This window comes from Melitaea cinxia, chromosome 22, assembly GCF_905220565.1.
Source record: "Melitaea cinxia chromosome 22, ilMelCinx1.1, whole genome shotgun sequence".
NCBI classification, from domain to species: domain Eukaryota; kingdom Metazoa; phylum Arthropoda; class Insecta; order Lepidoptera; family Nymphalidae; genus Melitaea; species Melitaea cinxia.
In genome coordinates, this window is record NC_059415.1 from 445,572 (window position 1) to 461,260 (window position 15,689).

General features: G+C 37.6%; 1 protein-coding gene, 1 long non-coding RNA gene and 1 other non-coding gene across 3 annotated transcripts; all 3 read right to left on the reverse strand.

Moving 5' to 3' along the window:
• Window positions 1–1,867: 1,867 nt before the first annotated feature.
• On the reverse strand, window positions 1,868–1,986 carry LOC123664794. The gene has a single exon (XR_006744907.1). It is a non-coding gene; the product is annotated as a 5S ribosomal RNA (ribosomal RNA).
• Window positions 1,987–3,319: 1,333 nt separating this feature from the next.
• On the reverse strand, window positions 3,320–15,343 carry LOC123664494. Its single transcript, XR_006744825.1, has 3 exons — window positions 15,147–15,343; window positions 10,882–10,883; window positions 3,320–3,329 (listed from the first exon to the last, which is right to left on the reverse strand). It is a non-coding gene; the product is annotated as an uncharacterized LOC123664494 (long non-coding RNA).
• On the reverse strand, window positions 4,883–6,233 carry LOC123664493 (actin, muscle). The gene has a single exon (XM_045599032.1). It carries the CDS (start codon window positions 6,214–6,216, stop codon window positions 5,086–5,088), a length of 1,131 nt encoding a protein of 376 aa, XP_045454988.1. The 5' UTR covers window positions 6,217–6,233; the 3' UTR covers window positions 4,883–5,085.
• Window positions 15,344–15,689: the final 346 nt, after the last annotated feature.

Sequence of the window (15,689 nt, forward strand, 5' to 3'; positions counted from 1 at the left end):
ACATCAAACTTATTGGTCTATAGTTGTTAATATCTCCTTTGTCTCCTTTTTTGTGTAATAAAACTATCACTGACTTCGTCCAATCTTCTGGTATAACTTCTGCTGTTACTATTTCGTTGAACAAATTGGTTAGTTTAGGCACAACTACCGGCATAAATATTTTAAGGAGTTCATTGGTGATTTGATCTGGTCCGGGTGTTTTCCCTAACTTCTGCGTACAAATAGCTCTCTCTGTTTCTTCTTTTAGAATTTGTGGTATAGGTTCAGTATGTTGCGTATCGTCTGTCATAATTGTTTCAAGTTCGTTACTTCTGCTTTTGTATAGCTCCTTATAATATTCCGTAGCAATATTTAATATATCTGGCCTTTTTGAAGTACATCTTCCTTGTTTATCCTTGATATTTGGCATCCAATTCTTTTTCGATTCTAGTTCTTTGAACGCTTTCTTTACTCCACCTGTTTTTTTAATATGATATTGAAAAGTATGTATCCTTTTTTGTTTCCTATCTTTCCTTATATTTATATTGATTTTTTTACTTAATTCTGCGATATCTTTTCGCGTTTCTTTGGTTTTCTTGCCTTGTAAAAGTATTTTTCTTTCTTTAAGTAATTGAATGGTTTCGTTGGATAGTATGGCTTTATTATTTGAAAATACTTTCCTAGCTTTAGTTTTGAGAGTATTTACAAAGTCGCAGTATTTCGCCTCAATCGGTTTATCGTATTCTAATAATTCGAAAAGTAGTTATTAGATCTCAAATAAATTTAAATGGGACCAATTGACACACACCACCTTTCGATTAAAAAAAAATTGTCGAAATCGCTCCACCCAGTCAAAAGTTCTGATGTAATATACATAAGCATACATTAACAAAATCAAAATTAACTTTATTTAAACAGGCTTCAAAAACACCTTCGAATCTAGACAGTCCACTGCTGGACATAGGCCTCCACAAGTTCGAGCCAAATATGGCGTGAACTCATGTGTTTTGCCCGTAGTCATCACGCTGGGCAGGCGGGTTAGTGACCGCAGGGCTGGCTTTGTCGCACCGGAGACGCTGCTGCCCGTCGGCCTGTGTATTTCAAAGCCAGCAGCTGGATTGTTATCCCGCCACCGGTCGGCTTTTTAAGTTCCAAGGTGGTAGCGGAACTGTGTTATCCCTTAGTCGCCTCTTACGACACCCACGGGAAGAGAGGCGGTGACTATATTATTTAGTACCGTAGCCACACAGTACCCGTAATTAGTTAAGTAATAATTAAATTAATAATTATAGTTAAAAGTGAAATTATCACCGAATCGAAATGTAGAAACTGACGAGAAGAATCTGCAAAGGAACTTTGCAATTTAAAAAAAAAACTTAATTTAAATATTGATAATATCTTGCATAATAGGTATATTATAGCGTCAGTAAATCCACACACATTATCTATACTAATATTATTAAGAGGTAAAGTTTCTAATTTTGTTTGTATGTAGGGCGTAATCTTCGCAAATACTGATCCGATCACGAAAATTCTTTCACTAACAGAAAGCTTCACTATTCAGGAGTGACATAAGCTATAATTTATTGTGATTGAACAAAAAATTCAGTGAAAATGTATATAAAATGCTCGTGTCACAATGTTAGGTACAATACTCCTCCGAAATAGCTGGACTGATTTTTATGAAATTTTGTCTGCAAATCGGGTAGGTCTGAGAATCAGCCAAAATCTATTTTTCATACAGCTAAGTTATAAGGAGGGGTATTAAGGGGGGTTAATAAAATAAATGCCAAAACAATGTTTGCGGGTCAGCTAGTACATACAGAATGTGTAATGATTATGAACATTAGCTTTACGTCACATGTGCAATAGAAAAAAAGTAGCAAAAAGCCAACGTCACGCGGTGTTCCCAGGCGGTCACCCATCCAAGTACTGACCGCGCCCGACGTTGCTTAACTTCGGTGATCGGACGAGAACCGGTGTATTCAACGTGGTATGGACGTTGGCGACTGTAAAGTAAAAATACTTAAACAGAACTCGATTATGAGATAAACGTAAATATTTTATCATCAAATAAGAAGTCCTAAGTCTTTTAGTATTTGATAAAAATATTTTTGATAGATGTCAAGAATTTATATTCTATATTCTTCTTTATAATTTATGGCATAGCTATAAAATGCGAATAACTCCTGCAGCCGAACTGGCTCCACGCGTATCGATTCATCATTCCTGTGGGGACTAGCCAGTGAGGGCGAGAGGGTGGCGCAGAGCTTAGGCAACTCTGCGTTTTCCTGAAGAGTGTCCTAGACGACAGTGTCTGTCTGATACTGTCTAAATCTATATATGTGTATAATCTATGGTCTAAATCGTCTGCAATAGACGGACTAGGGCCAATGAAACTCGACAGTTTTTGCAGCTTAATTACGCCAGAGTAACTTGCAAATGGCAGATTTTTCCGACTAACTTGACAATTATCGTTACATTATGGAAAATTCATACACTATAGACTATAAAAATTATAGCCTATGTGTTATTCTAATGTATAAGCTATATTATTGTAACCTTTCATTAAAATCCATTCCACAAATATTCATACGTCCATACATACAAACTTTACGTTCATAATACTAGTAGGATTTTATCAATTCTATTGTATATTTTGTTGCGTGAACATTGCTTTTGATTTTATTATTTTTTAATAAAAAGCCAGTGGAGATGATGATAGTCGATAATTTTAGTATTACTTAATTTGTTAAACATCTATACGACGAGTTAATCTCACATTATATAGCAAAACATATCAAGTGCAGAGACTTAGTCCTCAGTCCGAAATAAAACATGCTCTGATAACGTTAGAGGCAATGCGGTGATTATTTTTATCTCTGGTCTTTTATAGTAGTGAAAGACTTGCCAGCGAGACTATCAGCTGATCAAACAGTTGTAGCTTCATATGTTGTAGCATCACGTTCTGTAGTATGAATGTATGATTCATAACTTTTAACATTACAGAGATGATTTGAATTCTATAATTAACATTCATTATTTTATCAAATGTTTTCATTGTCTATTTGTGTTAATGTAACACCGTAGTTATTAAAATATGTTTTAAATATTACATTAAACGGGTTTTTTTATGTTATTCTCTTAAATAAGTGTTGAGTGCTGAAACTGAGCTGAAACTGAAAAATGTTACATTTCAATTTGAGTTTATTAAAATCCCGGATTCATTAATTCATCGCGCTAATTAATCAAACAAAAAAACGCCTTTAACGACTATTGAAAACATTGATAGGTAAACAACAAAAATGGCAACCCACATTATTAATATTAGTTATTAATCAAAAACTACTCTTCAAATCTGGATTAAATTCACATCGAACCGTAAAACAAGCATTAGTAGCTACCGAATATAACAAAAATCAACAAAATCGGTTCCCTGAACAAAAAATTATCACCCACTTTAAAAAAATTGCAGTTGAATTTGGACCTGCTCATTTTTTGAAATGGCTTAAAAGGAGTCGTTTCTGCTCACGAACTGTTCAGTATCGCACACATGTTTAAAGATCAAAATTAGGTACACCGTAAAGGAATATTACTTAACAGGAAAGCCAAATAACAATTAACCCGTATTATCCGAATACTTTTACGTCACGTAATACTACTAATTAAAATCAAAGCTAAAAATAAAAGAACGCGCCGTGTACGTAGTCACTACTCTTTATCAACTACAGAGTAGTCACAGCGATGAAAAATCACAAACTAATATAGGTACCTATCATATTAACATCGTACATTCGTGGATTAATGATTCAAATTTTGTTCTTGTATTAATTCAGTCATTGTTATCAATTAGATGAATGCAAACGTAGGTCAAAGCTCAAGAATCAATGGTTATAAACGAGTTAATAGTTGAGAAACCTAAGACGAAAACACGCACAAACCGAATATGATCTCCGTCCATGCTATTTCTACGACGTCTTATCAGTCACTGACGCTAAAATTAACAAAGCGTTTCTATGTCAAACATAAGCCCATCAAAAAAACTATTTGACAGTCGAAACCTATTTCTATTATTGTTTGTTTAAGCTTAAACAAGAAGAAACCCGAAGATTTGATCCATTAACAACCGTAAGCGAGGAAATCTATGAGTCACGTACGAAACTAACCAAACCCATTTATTGCGAACACTTAATTGGATATATTACGAGTGTGAGTGGCACCGCGTTCGTACGTCACATTGATGTCACATTAGAGCGAGCCGTGCGGGAGACCGAGTATTAATAGACACACGCATGGTGCCTCACGAGCTGAACGCGCGATATTTACGGAAATAGCACAGCCAAGCGAATATTTCTTCTAATACCACCTCACTAGACTTAAGTTCCTATGACGACAGGCGCCTCCCGATCCCGTTAAAATTAGAAAATGGTACGGACGCGGGAGCTGTCTTGACTATTTATGGTAGTGCATGCGGCGGCTAATTCTGATCGTATGGGGGTGCCTCCGCGGCTAATTTTGGACGCTCTAACTGAATCGACTCTCGTGAACAACATTTTGAAGGAATGCCAAAGTTTGACGAGATCGTGCCGAACGATTGTCGTCTTGTTATGACTGACCCACTTTCGGTCACATGTGTGCTCCTGTTGGCATGATTTTGACTATTGCTTTACATAATTATTACATGTATATACTGCGATAAGCTTGTTGACGATTAGTCGTCAATTAGTTTTAAATTACAGAGGAAGGAATCAGGTAGTAGGAAGTTCTAATTAAAAACCAAAGTCAACGACTGTATAAAAAGAAATGATGTAATTAAAATAAATAAATTAACCGTTTATTTATTAATTACATTTTGGCGTGAGATCCACAACGATCCCAAGTATAATAAAAATAAAAAAGAAAATTAAATTTATATAAATTTTACAATAAATTACATTACGATAGATGGCGTTATATTAGATGTTCAGTTCTGTCAGGTATCACTACGTACAACGTACAAAATGCTTGCGTTCCGAACTCAATACAAGAGCACCACAACACACAGCACTCGCTCACGCGGCGACACTGGGCTAGCCCGCGGCGGCGGCGCGAGGGTTAACGAGATGCTTAGAAGCACTTGCGGTGGACGATGCCGGGGCCGGACTCGTCGTACTCTTCCTTGGAGATCCACATCTGTTGGAAGGTGGACAGGGAGGCCAGGATGGATCCACCGATCCATACGGAGTACTTCCTCTCGGGGGGAGCGATGATCTTGATCTTGATGGTAGAGGGCGCGAGGGCGGTGATTTCCTTCTGCATCCTGTCGGCGATACCGGGGTACATGGTGGTACCACCGGACATGACAGTGTTGGCGTACAGGTCCTTACGGATGTCAACATCGCACTTCATGATGGAGTTGTAGACGGTCTCGTGGATACCGCAAGATTCCATACCCAGGAAGGAAGGCTGGAAGAGCGCTTCAGGGCAACGGAATCTTTCGTTGCCGATGGTGATGACCTGACCGTCGGGAAGTTCGTAGGACTTCTCGAGGGAGGTGGAGGCAGCGGCGGTGGCCATTTCCTGCTCGAAGTCCAGGGCAACATAGCAGAGCTTCTCCTTGATGTCACGTACGATTTCCCTCTCAGCGGTGGTGGTGAATGAGTAACCCCTCTCGGTGAGGATCTTCATGAGGTAGTCGGTCAAGTCACGGCCAGCCAAGTCCAGACGGAGGATGGCGTGGGGAAGGGCGTAACCTTCGTAGATAGGGACGGTGTGGGAGACACCATCACCGGAGTCCAAGACGATACCGGTGGTACGACCGGAAGCGTACAGGGAGAGCACGGCCTGGATAGCGACGTACATAGCCGGGGAGTTGAAAGTTTCAAACATGATCTGGGTCATCTTTTCCCTGTTGGCCTTAGGGTTGAGGGGAGCCTCAGTGAGGAGAACTGGGTGCTCCTCAGGGGCGACGCGCAGCTCGTTGTAGAAGGTGTGGTGCCAGATCTTCTCCATGTCATCCCAGTTGGTGATGATGCCGTGCTCGATGGGGTACTTCAGGGTGAGGATACCTCTCTTGCTCTGGGCCTCGTCACCTACATAGGAGTCTTTCTGGCCCATACCGACCATCACACCCTGGTGACGGGGGCGACCCACGATGGATGGGAAGACGGCACGGGGCGCGTCGTCACCGGCGAAACCGGCTTTGCACATGCCGGAGCCATTGTCGACTACGAGCGCAGCAACATCGTCGTCGCACATTTTGAAGTTTGTGTGTGTGTGTCGGGACGCGCTGGAACTTGACTCTACGGCAGCGAGACTGCGAGTGCGGCGGAAAGCGGACCGCGAAGCTTATATACCGGCCGTCGCGGCGCGCCTCGCGCTCCATACAAGGCGTGCGCGCCTCTCGCCCGCAGCCGGCCGCGACTCGCTCCCGCTTAGCAAAATTTCCTCTGAATATTAACCCCTTACATCCCTCACTATCTCAAACCTTATAGCACCCTATTCCAGGCTTCGAAGGCTTCGAATAGAGGGGCTTTCGATCTAAAACGAGCGCTCGAGCGTCGCTCGCGCCTTGAACCATTTCAGGCGATGGCCCGCGCGCGCCGCGTTAATCTCGGCTTATTGATCGAAATATTGATAAGAAGTTTAGTTAAAAATTTTAAAATATATTTCTATATGGTATTACTATACTAATTTAAAATTTAACATTAATTTAGAATTACAACAAAATTTCTATAATTGCTATAAATAGAAATTAAAATTAATAATACTAAGTGATAATAATTTAAAACGCTAATTAAATTTCTACAGTGTTTTTAGTATCAGTATAATATTACAGAAATTACATGACGACAGAGTGACCTATTTTGAACGTCGAAGTCCTAAAATAATGTATTTACCAAGAATAATGGCGATTAGAAAAGTAAATTTTCAAAATAATAATAATAAACTACGGATAATTAGATAATATCTTATTTTCAAAAGTTATTTTTAGTCTCGCTTCTCTTTCAATTACTACACAGGAACACGTAATCATAAAGCTAAACATTTTTTTATGATAGTGATTTCCTTACTAGGAACCATCAATTAATCTGAGACACAAAAGAAAACTTCAATTACTACGTGATACTGTCAGAGGTTAACCTACACTAAAAATAAAATTTTTACAAATTCTCAATACAAACAAAAAAAGTGCTACATTGAGCATAATCTAATTTTTCTGAAAATTTTAAAATAGCTCAAGAAAATTTAACCACTTGAAGTCGAGCATAATTACTAATTTGCTATGTTTACTGTCTGCTGAGTTTATATATCCGAAAATTCACATTTTCATCTCGCGGTTACTTTGCTCAGCAGGTATAATTACTAATAGTTAACACTAATATAAATCTAATTGCTCGTTTCGTCTACAAACAGATTCACATATCACATTCTGTATATTTTTTAAGATAGGAACAGATCTATAAAATCTTTACAATACTTATAATAAAAAACATTAGCTGAAATGTATGGACGCACAGCTTCTGTACAAAATTGGATAATTTTATATTTTTTCTTATTCCAGGACAAGGTTTTTAGAAAAGAGGGTTGACTAAAAATCGTGTCATCGGTAAAATGACATTTAGAAAAAATTATATCGGTTTTATGAGATAGAAGCCAAAATAATTAAGTTTAGAATGATCACCTTTCTGTTAGTAAGTTTGTTTTCGCATCACGTAAAGGCGTGATATTGGTTACGATTTCACAGCTGTAAACCTAAAGATCTAAATTAAAATTAGGTCTAGGTTATCTTTAAACACTAATCATTAATCTTGATACACTATTCTAAAGTTCAGTTTAGATTATCCCACAAACAATAGTGAAATCGTATCGAAATCGTTTTCTACACACATTATTTTTTTTCCTATCGACGGCAGGACTGTACGACGACGACCGACGATTACCGACCTTAAATCCTCGTCCTCCTTAGTTTCGATTCCACCCATATCAATATATAACCGCATATAATAATAGACGATATTCTTAAGCGATTGTAAAATTATTAGGTACTCCTACATCCAGTCATCATCATCATCATTTCAGCTTATTACAGTCCACTGCTGGACTTAGGCCTCCACAAGTTCGTGCCTAAAAATGACGTAAACTCATGTGTTTTGCCCATAGTCACCACGCTGGGCAGGCGGGTTGGTAACCGCAGGGCTAGCTTTGTCGCACCGAAGACGCTGCTGCCCGTCTTCGGCCTGTGTATTTCAAAACCAGCAGTTGAATGGTTACCCCGCCATCGGTCGGCTTTTTAAGTTCCAAGGTGGTAGTGGAACTGCGTTATCCCTTAGTCGCCTCTTACGACACCCACGGGAAGAGATGGGGTGGCTATATTCTTTACTGCCGTAGCCACACATCCAGTACATTTTTTATAATACAATTAGAACTTCAGTTTAATTTTGGTCAGTGTACATATTAGTTACGTTTTCGTTGGACCGACGATCTATGTAACTTATGTAAGATTGCCGGTGTGGGCTGGATGAGGATTGCGGAAAAGCGGCATGTCTGGCGCGAACTTGGGAAGGCCTTTGTCCAGCAGTGGACTCCAATAGGCTGAGCTGACTGTACAGATTAGTTTAATTCAATTACGTTTAAGACTAGCGGTAATGTAACAATTTATTCAATTTACATTTTAATATCGACCGAAAAGTGTGAAAATTTATCAAAGGAACTGTGTTTATAGGTAGCGCAATACTCGATTTTAAATAATTGTGTTTGCTCGCAAACGAAAAAAAATCGACTTCAATCACATCTACAAACAATACAACGTAGGTCGACGAAAAAATTGTCAAGTAAATACGTATTGTTAGATATAACTCGAAAAGTACTTAAGATCAGAGCTTAATCCACCACGCTGCTCCAATGCGGGGAAAAGCACTTCTCAGATCTCAATTAAATTTAAACAGGACTTTAATTAAAAATAATTATCGAAATCGGTCCACCCAGTATAAGGTTCTGAGGTAACATACATTAAAAAAATACAATCGAATTGAGAACCTCCCCCTTTTTTGGATGTTGGTTAAAAAAGTAATCTGTTTCACTAATGATATATATACATATAATTTTAATTCATCAGAAATCAGATATTCATTGTACCAATCTGTTTTTCACTCTATCTTTCGATGTCTAATATTTATTTTAAAGGCAAAACTTTTGACCTATTTTGTGTGTAATTAGTAATGAGGATAATAAACACTAGGAAACACACTTTACTCCTAAAATCTACATAAATATAAATGTATCGCTGAAATGTAGCGCGCGCATTACTTGCGAACGACTGCGCTAAATTCGATAATAGCTTTTATGCTCGTTATTTTTAGGACTAGATTTGTATAAAAGAAAATTTACGCTTCAGTCTGTAATATCCCACCATTGGCCATAGGCCTCTTTCCCCATGTAGGTGAAGGATCAGAGCTTAATCCATCACGCTGCTCTAATGCGGGTTGGCGGATATATTGCCTACTATGAGTAACGATCGCTATCAGGTGTACATAATAACAACCGGGACCGACGGCTTAACGTGCTCTCCGAGGCACGGTGGGGAGACCCACAAGGACTGCACAAACACCCAGATCACGGCAAACACCTGTATGGCCAATACAAATGCTTGTCATGTGCGGGGATCGAACCCGCGACCGCCAGCGCAACAGGTACAATCCATGGCTGTAACCGTTGCGCTAACGCGGCGTCAAAGAAAATTTAAAAAAACTATAAATTCAAAAGAAAAATAAGACGGAACAAATTTCCTTTCGTCAGCTACTAAAACATATTTCTTAAAGGACGTGGTCTTAAGTCATATATTTATATGTTAATATATGTATATATGTGTGAATAAAAGGGTTACATGCGGGATACATGGGAGTGTCGGTTTTTTTTTAAGGTTAATTACTGAGTTTTGTTGATTCTTCCCTGCAGAATCTTCATTCCGTATCGGTGGTAACTTTATTGAGTATAGTTATAATTCAATTAAGCAAATATAATTTTAACCTGCAAAATACAGTATTATTTGATTTTAATTTATATATTTGAGTTATCTGTGCAGAGCCTGTCACGAACTTTTACGGGTATTTCACAAAAAAATGACAACTGGTTGACACACAATCTGCATTTTATCATCACGGTAATCAGGTGAAAGAACAACAGACTGAAATAGCATGAGCGCTGTACAGGTGCTGGAATACAGATTTACTCAGATTACATTACTAGCGTTACGTATTCACTGGCGCTGTGAGGAATGGTGCTTGTATAGTTTTAAACACTGTTAATCCAAGAATGTTATGCAACATAACTACATTAGTTATGTTGAACTGCACATTAAAGAAAATATAAAATCTTGTGTTACAGCATCTTTCAGAAACTTTTATTTGATTTTTTATTTTATTTTGATTCTACAAATTTTTCAGGTCCTTAAATATAGGATAATAATGCTTACGTTATTATCAATAAATAAGTTACTTTCAACAAGAAATATTTTTACGTTTTTGCCTTTTTAAGACCAAAATTTAATTCGCCATTCTAAGGAAAATATGACGTGACAAGCACTCTATTTTTTCAAGCTATCGGAATACTTATACCAACCACTCCAGTCCAGTAACAGGCAGTGGAGCAGCGTGGTGGATTAAGCTCCGACCTTCTCCTATGTGGAGAAAGAGTCCTATGCCCAGCAGTGGGATGTTACAGGCAAAATCGTGTGCCACTTTCAGTTTACAATTTTGGTCATTATCTTTCTTATATGTTTTAGGGTAGTGTTAATGCACGATATCGTTTGAACTGAACTATCGAAATTTATTCAGAAAAACCCTTAGTTATTGTTAAGAAGCCTCCTCAAATTTTCACCTTCTTATTTTAAATTTTGTTTTTGGAATTTGTGGCCATCTGGACTTCTTTCAGTAAAAGTTTATACAATGGATGTCATACGTCGGTACAGATAATATGACGAACTGTTAACGTAATTAAAATACATATTTTTACACTTTTAATGATACAAAAATATCGATACGCTTCAGCCTGTAATATCCCACTACTGGGCATAGGCCTCTTTCCCCATGTAGGAGAAGGATCAGAGCTTAATCAACCACGCTGCTCCAACGCGGGTTGGCGGATCTCGATAATTAACTACTTAATATACCTACATGTAATTTTTAAAATTAATGAAATTTCCAAACATTTATTGATCAAAATTAAATTTCAAATAGACCGTGCTACCAAAACATACCAACAAAATCTTAGACGCCAAACTCTTTCACATCCACAATATCCATTGCTGGATATTTTATTGTACTACACCTCTTATCGTTAGTGAACAACAATGGATATGTAAATTTCTTGACACCAAGTGTGTATCGTAAGTTTCAAGTGCATTGGGGAGTGCATTGGCCTGTGCTATTTGCGGTGACAGGTGCATCGTGGAAACGTTTATTTGGTAGTTCCTGATGACTTTAAAGCGTTGTTTACATTTACAGGAACTGAAGCGTTACGTTGGATGCAACACTAACTATGTCTCGTGGTTTTAGCTGTCTAAGTTGCAAACTTGTAGGAATTTTGGTATTTATATATTTTTTTGGTATACGAAATTCTGATTTTGGAAAATTACATTCTTTATTGAGTTGGATATATTGTAGAAGATCGTAGATAAATAACAACGCTGTTTCGTTCATGTGGTAAGATAGAACTCACGGGCATGCGTCATGTTGACAGCGGGCGTAGAGTCGACAATGATTTGATTCTTTATGTGTTACAGGCTTATAGGCTACGGTAGCCGCTTGCCATCGGACGGACCATTTGCTTCTTTTTTCAGTTAATGTATTTTAAAACATTTTTGTAGATCATATTTCAGTATTTGATTACAATGCATTCTCATAAAAAGCAAATGTGAAGAATGCGCTGTCGATTTAGTTTCGTCATCAGTTTGCAGTAGCGGTCACAGCATCTGACATTTTGATAACAGTCATGGATTCAATCCTCACTTGATACATCTAATTTTGATGTCATTGTAAAATGACAATTCATAAGTGCCTTTGAAAGCAACTCGAATAAAGTAATTTTTGATTTTAGTTTCGATTTTGATCAACTATAATAATAATAAATATTTACAACATACGGTCATCTGTTCCAAAAGTAAGCAACTTAATGCTTGTGTTGTGGGTAACAGCCGACTGGTATAGCTACATATTTTTTTTCGATAAACATACTTATAAATAATACATATATATAAACACATAAATAAATATTTAAATTACACCCAGACTCGGGGTGGTAATCGAACCCACAACCCTTGGAGCAGAAAGCAGGGTCACTACAAACGCCAACGGGCTAGTCATATTTAACAAACGTTCGAAGAAATTAAAAAATGTAGAGTCGCGTCATCGTTGGAGAAATTAAATAATGTAGAGTTATTGTCTTCTTTAATACTTATATTAAAAAGTAAGATACAAGTAATAATGTTAGCTGTACAATACATGTGCAGTAGAAATAACGGCAAAAAGCCAACGTCACGCGTTTGTAGTGTTTTGTCCTAATGAGTGCCGTTGAGTGTATAGACGCTTGTTATATAATATATTTGGATTCCTCTTGGCAATCATTGTCAGTGCAATCAGAAAGATGTCCGTTTTTGGTGTATCGCAGCCCACTGCTGGACATAGGTCTCCCCGAGTTAGTTTGTGCCCGCAGGGCTGGCTTTGTCACACCCAATTCGCTGCTGCCCGTCTTCGGTGTATTTCAAAGCTAGCATTTTGATGATTATCCCGCTATCAGACGGCTTTTTAAGTTCCAAGGTGGTAGTAGAACTGTGTCATCTCTTATCCACAAGAAGAGAGGGGTGGCTATATTTTTTACTGCCGTAACCACACAGTGTTCGTAATTGAGGGTAATAGACAAATGCGCTTCCAACCTTGATGACACGGAGCGAGTGCCAATACGACAGCTGTACGAGTTATACAATTCTGATAATATGCTGCATACCTTTGTGTATTAATAGCAAGTTTCGTACTTAAAGTTTTCATAACACTAATTGTCCATGCCTAGCACTTGAAATTTTGTATATTAACCGCTATAGCAACACACAATCATAGGAAAAATACTACTCAGGCAGGTGTTTATACTAAAAGACTGTATTTGTAAGATTTTTTGTTTCATTTAAATTGTTTAGTTATTTTGCTTGAATAATGGATGATGATGAAGAATGGATCTTGAATGGTTTGTTATTAAAAGTATAAAGTTTATTTCAAGTAGTGGTGTGTTCTTGTGTAACAGAGTTCCTGGTCATTGATGGTCTAGAGTACTCTAGAGGATAGATAACCACTTATCATCAGGTGGGCCGGATGCTTATTTGCTACCTTAGTAAAAAACTATCACGCTACTACTGCAAATATCGGTAATATCACCCTAATACACAAATAAATTTAGCACCGAAAAAAAGTCCATTTTCAAAATGTAAAAAATAATATGACACTACATAGTATAAAACAAAATCGCTTTCTCTGTCCCTATATCCCTATATTCCTATGTATGCTTAAGAGGAAAGGGTACCGGGTCTTTCTCCATACAAACGTAGTCGACTGTTTTCTCCCTGGATAATGACACTAGATCAAATATTTTTGTGACATAGAACTCTTTGCTGCCATGACCATGCCCCTATGTTTTGATTTTTTTCATATTCTTATTATCATAGGAATTAGGAGACTTCAAAAACTCGAAATATTGCATAATTTTTTGTACATTTTCAGACACTCATTAAAAAAAATATATGCATATTTTCAAAAAAATGAAAACATAGGGGCATAGCCGAAGTCTTCTTTTATTTTCTAAAAAAAAATTTTTTAAAAAATTGCCATGTTTTGAGGAGAAAACAGTCGACTACGAAACACTGTTTTGGTCAAAAATTATATACCTAAAACGGTCTGAGCTGCAGTTGTCCCTTTCTTGCTTTTTGGGGGATAGGTCTGGGGGAGGGAAGGGTCAAAGCAATACGTATATACGCCAGCGAAGTGATGCCTCATAGTCGACAATTATATCGATACACTAGTGATGTTATTTTTTGTCGATATTTTCTAAAATTCGTATTAACAAAATTAAATAATTTCTCTTTTCATAACTACAATAAAACCGTATTTGTATATGCGGTTTATATTGTAACACTTTGCAAACCTGGGCTAACGAAGGGTTTCGCTAACAAATAACAATGATAATTATGGTAAATAACTGTGTTGTTTGTTTTTGGTATCAAAAGGGCTCAATACAAGGATTTCAAAAAAGTATATTATGATTATTATTACCGTAATACTAATAAAAAATACAATAAGAAAGTTTAAAAAATTAGGACTGCTCTTTCCCATGCCTATGCCAAGCAAGCTGCGAGCCGCGCTTCTTCCTCGCCTCCTAGGCGAAAAACAACTTCGGGGTTTACTCTTTCCAATATATTTTTTTATCAATTTCGGAATACTTTGTAAAAAGCTATGCATGGTCAAACATAAATAAATATAGGTACGTAGCGACTTTAGAACCTCCTCTGTTTTTTTTCATCGGTAAAAAATTGCTTAGTTGTTTACTTGACATTACTGAGGAGCAGATTATTAAATTTGGTCGAATCTATGTACCTATGCAATTCGTATTTGGACTTCGCAAATAGAATCATTTTTCTGAATTGCGTAAAAAACTCAAGTGGCCCCACTAGCATAGCATTCCTTGGAACCCCGGGAACCTTGGGACCCTGTATCAAAATTAGTGGGGGGGCAGGCAAATGATGGTTAAGATTTTTCACAAAAAATGCTTGCATTGAATTAAAATAAATGTTTATTGATTATAAGTTATAACTTCCTCCTAGAATAGACAATAGTGAGTGTAGTCTGCTGTAGCTGTTCCTGTTCCATCGAAATCCTTAGGTAATTTTTTATCAGTTTTAGTTTTGAAAAACATCAAGTTAATACCTCCGGAAAATTGGATGCAAGGCTATTGTGGAGCGGATTATGAATAGCAGGCTTACTAATTTTCTGGAAAAAAACAATCTTCTCTCACCTGCGCAGTTTGGCTTTCGTGCGGGTAGATCCACCTCTGATGCTGTAAATGAACTTACCAATTTTATAGTATCAGAGATGGATGGAGGGCGGAAAGTGTTGGGTATATTCCTGGATATTGCCAAAGCATTTGACACGGTTTCTGTACCCCTCCTTATCCGGAAAATGGAAAATCTAGGGATTAGAGGTGTACCTCTATGCCTTTTTAAAGATTATTTGAGTGAGCGTACCCAGAGAGTTAGAATAGACGAATACATCAGTAACGAGAGTACATTGACTTATGGTACCCCTCAAGGTAGCGTACTTGGACCTACTCTATTTCTAATTTACATCAACGACCTGAGTAAGCTCACCCTCCCTGGTTGCAAAATAATCAGCTTTGCCGACGACACTGCTCTCTTATTCACTGCAGATAGATGGGCCGAAACATACAGGTATGCTCAGTCGGGTTTCAATACTATCTCAAAGTGGTTACGAGGAAACCTATTGACTTTAAATAGCGCGAAAACCACTTACATCACTTTCTCCTTTAAAGGCACTGTACCACAGTCTACTACTCACGCCATACAAGTTCACTCGTGTTCTGAACCACAAAACGCTACATGCGACTGCACACGCTTGCAAAAAAAAAGAGACTGTAAAATACTTGGGAGTAGTGATTGATAATAATCTTAGATT